This window comes from Saprolegnia parasitica (assembly GCF_000151545.1).
Source record: "Saprolegnia parasitica CBS 223.65 unplaced genomic scaffold supercont2.198, whole genome shotgun sequence".
In the NCBI taxonomy this organism is placed as follows: domain Eukaryota; phylum Oomycota; class Saprolegniomycetes; order Saprolegniales; family Saprolegniaceae; genus Saprolegnia; species Saprolegnia parasitica.
Genome location: NW_012156592.1, coordinates 1 through 7,124, shown reverse-complemented (window position 1 = coordinate 7,124; position 7,124 = coordinate 1). Strand labels below are relative to the sequence as shown.

The following is a 7,124-nucleotide window of genomic DNA, read 5'->3' as shown; positions in this document are numbered from 1 at the left end:
CAACGTGCACAGCGTCAACCTCGCGGCCAAGCAGTCCGACCGTCTCAGTAGCAGGCGATGTGCGCAGCGATGATGGAGGCAAATGCACCGCGCTTCCCCTTGCTCCTTGCTCGCCTTTTGGCCAAGGATATCTGCTTGACGAGTCGGTTGCCAGTTGGTGCTTCGACTAACTAAAAATTCCTTCGCTTCAACTACACCATCAACTGACGTTACTCGGACCATATTCCCCTCTAAGATCAGCGAATGGAGAGGTGACAACTCTTGATCAACGGCGCAAGCGTCAGGGAGCACGGAAGGACCCAGGGAAGCTGGGAATACTCTATGTACTGTGGAACGACTAACTAGTCGACTTGCGATTGAAGATACATGATGTACTGGTGTGCGCAGGCCATACAAATATACATATTGCAAAATGTACGTGTACGAATCCATGTACGTTGTACTAGAGATTGCTCTAGTCGATTGGCAACTGAGGTGGGTAGTGTTTAGTTGATTGCATATCTCGTGGAAGCTGGGACGATGGAGGATGGGCTGTACGTTCCGCTGAAGAAGCGTCGCCAGGAAGAAGAAGCGCGACGACTGCAGCGGCGAAAGATCGTCCATGAGAAGCTCCGCCAAGTGGATGGCGAAGAGAGCGACGAAGCGCCCGAGGCGAACGACGAGGCGCCGGGCCTCCAGCGGGACGAGGTGCTCGAGGCCGCGCCCGCGCGCTCGACCATGAGCTTGATTGACCAGTCGTTCGAGATGAAGAAGCGGCGCGAGGAAGCTGGCGTCGACGAAGACATTCGTGTGCAGACGACGTCCGAGGTCCAGCTCTTGCACGAAGCGTCGCAGGTGCAGAAGGCGGCGCTTGTCTCGGCGGCCGAGCGCGCCGAGGGCATTCGGTACACCGAGTCGATGACGACGACATGGACGCCGCCTCGCCACATTGCGCGCATGACCGAGGACGACTGCGAGAACGTCCGGAAGAAGTGGCACATCCTCGTCGACGGCGACGACATCCCGCCGCCGATCAAGTCGTTTGCCGACATGCGCTTCCCGCCCGCGATACTGGCGGCGCTCAAGGCCAAGAACATTGTGCGGCCGACGCCGATCCAGGTGCAGGCGATCCCGTGCATTCTCTCAGGTCGTGACATCATTGGCATTGCGTTCACGGGCAGCGGCAAGACCATGACGTTCACGCTACCGCTCGTGCTGCGAGCGCTCGAGCAAGAAGTCAAGATGCCCATTGTGGCCCGCGAAGGGCCGTTCGGCGTCATCCTCGGGCCGTCGCGCGAGCTCATGCGGCAGACGTTTGAGATCGTCCAGCACTTCACCTCGGCGCTCTTCAAGGGCGGGTACGCTCACTCCTCGTCGGAAGGTGGATATGAGCATCATGTAGGTTTCCAGAGCTGCGCAGCATCCTCTGCATCGGCGGCCAAGACAAGCGCGAGCAGCTCGACCTGATCTTCAAGGCGGGCGTCCACATCGTCGTGGCCACGCCCGGTCGCCTCAAGGACTTTCTCAACTCGAAAAGATGAATCTGGATCTGTGCGAGTACATTTGCTTGGACGAAGGCGACCGGATGCTCGACCTCGGCTTTGACGAAGAGGTCGCGGCGATCTTCAACCACTTCAAGTCCCAGCGCCAGACGTTGCTCTTCTCGGCGACCATGCCGCAGAAGTTCCAGGACTTCGCCAAACAAGTGTACGCAATCCGAATCCGAATCTGAATCTGAACCTTGGATAGGCTCGTGCGCCCGATCCTTGTCAACGTCGGTCGCGCCGGCGCCGCCAACTTGGATGTCCTCCAGGAAGTCGAGTACGTCAAGCAAGAGGCCAAGATCGTGTACCTCCTCGAGTGTCTCCAGAAGACGGCGCCGCCCGTGCTCATCTTTTGCGAGCGGAAGGGCGACGTCGACGACATCCACGAGTACCTCTTGCTCAAGGGCGTCGCGGCCGTCTCGATCCACGGCGGGAAGGACCAGGTCGAGCGCAATGCAGCGATCGACGCGTTTAAAGTCGGCGCCAAAGACGTGCTCGTGGCCACGGACATTGCCGCGAAAGGCCTCGACTTCCCCGACATCCAGCACGTCATCAACTTTGACATGCCGACCGAGATTGAAAACTACGTCCATCGCATCGGGCGCACGGGCCGCTGCGGCAAGACGGGCGTCGCGACGACCTTTATCAACAAGAACGTGCCCGAGAGCGCGCTCCTCGACCTCAAGCACCTCCTCGTCGAGGCCAAGCAGCGCGTGCCACCCGTGCTCCGCGCGCTTGAAGACCCGATGGAGACGTCGCAGGCCAACGCGACGGGCTCGAAGGGCTGTGCCTTCTGCGGCGGCCTCGGCCATCGCATCACCGACTGCCCGAAGCTCGACGCCAACGCCCGCAAGATCAACGCGGGCCGGCGCGACTACCTTGGCGGCCAGAGCGCCGGCTACGGCGGCGATAACATGGGCTAATCGCATGCATGGATATGATGCTGTGTTATGCTACTTTAGTTGAGCACCTTGCCGAGCACGCGGCGGCAGAGGCACCACCAGCCACCGGCCGAGACGACGCCAGCGGGGAAGAAGGGCATCGCGAGGAGGCGCTCGAGGGGCATGAGGTACCCGGACGGGAAGAGGACCAGGGGTGCGTTCCAGTACAAGGCGACGATGAACACGAGGCACGCCGGCTGCACGTACTTGACGAGCGGCGAGACCGTGAACCGCGCCATGCGCTCCATCGCCAACGTCTGCTCCTGCTTCTTGATCGTGTTCATTTGCCGCGTGATCTTGGAGTGCTCGACAAACATGTCGACCGAGTTGAGCTTCTTGGCTTGGAGCGAGAGGAGCGCATGCTCCTTCTGGAGGCGAAGCTCGTCGGCGCCGGGGCGCTCACCGCGGTGCGAGTAGTAGTGCATGCTTGCCTCGACGAGGACGCAGAGGAGCGTGAGCAGGAGGAGGCTCGGCGCGTCGAGCTCTTCCACGAGTCGGAGGCCCATATCGGTCGACACGAAGCAAAAATGAAAATGAAATTAGGACCACATCCTATTTTGAAAATAGGCTTTTGGACTTTGGCCCACGGCAACGTTAAACGTTAAACAGGTTAAACAACGCACAAGGCTGCTCGCAGCAGTCTCTCCATGGCCACTGGTAGTGCGACTTGTCCGTGAAGGGACCTGAGCTTCTTGGGTCCGTGGCGGTGTGCTATTCAGGCTTCAGCTGCTGGTTGGCCCCTAACGAACGGGCGTTGGCGAGTTGTGAGCTAAAAGTTATGCTCAGCTCCGCCCTTTCCGGCGTCTCAAGCGGTCGATCGATGCGGTGCATTTAGGGCCAGAAACATCCAAGCCGCAGTCGCTGCATCGCATAGGCTTAGTACGTACGAGAATGCAAGTGACCATCGATCACCGAAAACGTGTCAAGTTGAAACAAAAAGCAGGAGGCAAGATGGCGTGGCGTCGGGTGTAGTGATTCAAGCGATAAGCCATCGTTTAAAGAACGCGGCTTGGATCGAAAACTATGCTGAGAGAGTATAACGCGATCTTTGGTGTTCGAATCGGGCGGGAACTCGAGCTCAAACATGCAACTCGACTCGCCGTCGTCACTGTTAACGAGGTGCAAGTGCGACAGCGTGTTTCCAGCCGCATCGAGAATGTCGTCGACCAGGGGGCTTTGGTTGACGCGACTACAGCAGCAGCGGTTCGTGCTCCGCGTCGCAAAGACGTTGCCGTCGCACCGGTCAATGTCCGAGTACAACGTGGTACACATCGTAGCACTTGGCGCCGTCGCGAGCAAAAGTCTTGCGCACGAGCTCCGAGACGTCGATTCTCGTGAGATGGCACTGTTCAGAGCGGGCATCTCAGACCGCATGCGACTTGCATCGGTCAACCGCGTCGCCCCCACCGGCGCCACCGAGGTCCTTGTGAGCGATATCGATCAATCATGAACACGCTTGATTGTTCCAGACGATGCGATACGCTGTTGTTGAGGACTCAACAATTCCCGCTCTTGGGCAGGTCGCGCGGTAGTAGGTCAGAGCTGCGAAGACCTCTGCGAACTGATGCCTTTGATACTAGGCATGGGTCAATCAATGAAGACGAGGAAGTCATCGATGCAGAAGCGTGCTCTCGACACAACCTTGAGCCGTCGCTCGCTTGTGTAATGGGCGCTCGTAGGCCAGGACGGGGCGCGGTGCTTGTCGACTTATCGCACGAGAAAGGAAGGAACTTCCAGGCATATATTCTCCACAAAACTAACGGTCTGGGTTCGGTCTTTACCCATGAGCAATCACGAATCCTGCACACCATATTGGGACAAACAAGCACCTGCTTTGGGCTATATCAGATATATGCGCCGTTGCAAAGTCCCATCTTTTTTACAGTCAGTAAAACCCATTCTAATGGTGTAAATCCCACAATGTCCCAAAAACCCATTGAAGGAAACTTGCCGAACACGCGGCATGATAACCAACGCGTGATCACACATGTGGTACCAGATGGCGGTTGATTGCTCTTCCAAATGAACGGCGGCGGCGCCTTTGGTCGCTGCGTACCGTTTACACAACAGTTCAAGTCCTAAAACGTCGAAAATGCGATGCTCTAAGCTGTTTGCAGAACTAGCACCAGCTTAGCGCGCGCCTTGTGCAAGCGACGACGTCATGGCCGCAGTAGCGTCGACCCGCTGTGTGGTGGTCGTGCGCTGATAATGTTACCCACCCGCAATAACTCATCAATTGCTAACCCCTTGCCAGCTGGGTTTGGATTATGGGCGTCAAGCGTCTTCCGAAAGCATAGCAATTCGCATATGAAGTACTTGAGCACTTGAACCAACCAATCGTCGTACGTGATTGTCTGGTAATTGTACGCTTTGTGGGAATCAGAGCGATCGTAATGAAACGCTCGTCATCCATACAAAACGCGAGATGTTTGGCGGCCTCGGACCGAGCTGGCTCCTCCAGAAGCTCGGAAACACGGCGCCGATCGTGATAACGCAGAGGTCATTTCCGAATCTGCCGTCAATGACGCACCCGTCCCCGACCACCGCGCTCTCCGCGCAGGAGAAGAAGATCCGCCGGCGCGTGCAGTGCAAGATGAACATGCGCTGCTACCGCGAGCGGCGGAAGCGCAACGTGTCCAACCTCGAGGACGCGATCGCGACGCTCCATGCGCAGATCGACGCACTCGCCGCGCAGAAGCGGGCGCTCGAGGTGCATCGGCCGCTGTCGTTCTACGCCGAGCACTCGGCGCCGATGGCGCTCACGATGCAGTACAAGAACATGATGTCGCAAGGCGGCTTTGGCCCGACGCAGGAGGCCTTCTTCCGATCGACCTTCTCGCCTGACTTCATGGCCCACGGCCGGACGCTGGATAACTTTATCAGCATGTGGTATCGCGTCGGCCAGTTCTTTGCGCAGCCCAACCCGCTTCTGGCCATGGCGCCCGTCCGCGCCAACATCGTGCGCTTCGAGGTCTCGCTGCACGTCGAAATCACACGGCCATTGCTTGAGGCGTGCTTCGGCTACATCCTCGGACACGAGGACGAGGCCACGATCGACGTGCTCGCGGGCGGCGGCTACGCGATGGACACGATCATGGAGCGCATCTTCTACTTTGACCAGCTCGAAGACGGACGCTACGTGATTGCGGGGTCGTCCTGCGGCGACAACCGCGCGGCCGTCATGGCGTCGCTCGTTGCGCATGCGCGGGAAACGGCGCGCGCCAAGGCCCCCGGCGTGCTCTCGATAACACATTTGCTGCATGTAAGTTAAGTTGGTACGGTAATGCGTGAGTTGTTGATGTACGATCGCCTTGCGTGAACATCGTTTGACGTTTACGCACATTTGACTGTCGCACAGATGCGTGGCTATGGCAGATCGTGTTAGCACGACAGGCTCGCGCGTGTCACGAGGTAGTGGACTCGGCCTTGACCAGTCAGCGGCCTCCGAGCGCCATCGTCATCACTGGATCAGGCTCACTCGAAGGCCAGTGCTCAAAGACGCCGCATCGACGCGAAATCAAGGGCAGCTGCTTTCGCCGAACCGCGACGCCGGCGCGTCTACAAAATTACATGCCGGTAATGACACGTGTCCTCAAGCCTCGAGCGATCCAAGGAGGCAAGAAGCGACTTTGATGGCCTCTGGATCGCAGGTTCTACGTGACGCCATGCTCACCCTCAAGTCATTGATGTCTTTGTGAATCAAATAGGCTGCTATAAGGCCGATCACTCTTATTCTTTCTTGCGCTATTCTTCTCGCGTGTCCGCGTTGGCGCCATTCCCAGGCGAGCGTGTTGCGATCCTCTGCGTCAAACCTTCGACGACGTGATTGGCTCACTCGTATTTCTTTTTGACCAATCACAATGTGTCCCATAGATCCACTAAGATCCGGATACGAACAAGGGTGACTAACGTACACCATTTACCGACAAACTACCTGACAGAAAGAGTCCTGTCGGTTTGCTATAGGCCAAGCCGCAAGCGATGCATTGAAAGTATATGCTTGCAGCTTAACGAGAGAGACTGTACTCCTAGGAGCAATGCACGTAAGCTGTCGCTGGAGCTTTACCGCGTGAAGGCCTGTGCCGTCGACTATAAATAACACTATTCTACGTCGAAATGGTGCAGCGGGCATGCACTATGATTGGCCAAAATGGTGCAATTACCCGCCATTGAGCGCCGTGGGCCGATGCCATTGGTTGAAATAAATGGGGCTAATTTTACCCATGCCAAGTGGCATTAAGCCGACGTCGCTACATGCTGCCGATCCTTGGGTTCGGGTCATCGCAGAAACGGAAGCCCAGCTACGACGCCGAAGCCGCTTGGAAGACGACGCCTGTCTCTGCCTCTATGCACTGGTACGACCGCACGACTGTGCGCTACGCGCTCCTCGCCATGCTCGGCCTTGCGCTCTTCCTCTCGGTGGCCACGACCGTGCCATCGGCGATTGCAGTCTCGTCGTCGCACTTTCGCCGGCCTAGCTACACGCCGTCGCCGCCATTGATCGACTACAAGCACCTGCCGACGTCGTTCGAGTTTGGCATGGTCGCGGACCTGGACAAGCAGAGCCGTGTCAAGGGCGACGCCAAACCTCGCTTCGAGTCCATCTTCCAGCGAGCGATTCTCAAGCGCCATGTGGACGGCAGCGACGGGAGTCGCTCCA

The 7,124-nt window shown here is 57.8% G+C and overlaps 4 protein-coding genes across 4 annotated transcripts; 3 read left to right on the top strand and 1 right to left on the bottom strand.

The window, feature by feature from the left end:
* Positions 1-519: 519 nt before the first annotated feature.
* On the top strand, positions 520-2,446 carry SPRG_15832 (hypothetical protein; the record flags this gene model as incomplete). Its single annotated transcript, XM_012355011.1, has 4 exons — positions 520-1,337; positions 1,382-1,469; positions 1,517-1,686; positions 1,729-2,446. 4 exons carry the CDS (start codon positions 520-522, stop codon positions 2,444-2,446), a joined length of 1,794 nt encoding a protein of 597 aa, XP_012210401.1.
* On the bottom strand, positions 2,441-2,998 carry SPRG_15831 (hypothetical protein). Its single transcript, XM_012355010.1, has one exon. It carries the CDS (start codon positions 2,968-2,970, stop codon positions 2,482-2,484), a length of 489 nt encoding a protein of 162 aa, XP_012210400.1. The 5' UTR covers positions 2,971-2,998; the 3' UTR covers positions 2,441-2,481.
* A 1,891-nt stretch (positions 2,999-4,889) lies between these two features.
* On the top strand, positions 4,890-5,760 carry SPRG_15830 (hypothetical protein; the record flags this gene model as incomplete). Its single annotated transcript, XM_012355009.1, has 1 exon — positions 4,890-5,760. The coding sequence occupies one exon, from the start codon at positions 4,890-4,892 to the stop codon at positions 5,733-5,735; it is 846 nt and encodes a 281-aa protein (XP_012210399.1). The 3' UTR covers positions 5,736-5,760.
* A 1,096-nt stretch (positions 5,761-6,856) lies between these two features.
* On the top strand, positions 6,857-7,031 carry SPRG_15829 (hypothetical protein; the record flags this gene model as incomplete). Its single annotated transcript, XM_012355008.1, has 1 exon — positions 6,857-7,031. A coding segment is annotated over one exon (175 nt), but the record flags the coding sequence as incomplete, so codon positions are not given.
* Positions 7,032-7,124: the final 93 nt, after the last annotated feature.

Excerpts from the sequence above, each read along its gene's own strand:
- SPRG_15831 (XM_012355010.1), bottom strand. The coding sequence starts at position 2,970 with ATGGGCCTCCGACTCGTGGAAGAGCTCGACGCGCCGAGCCTCCTCCTG.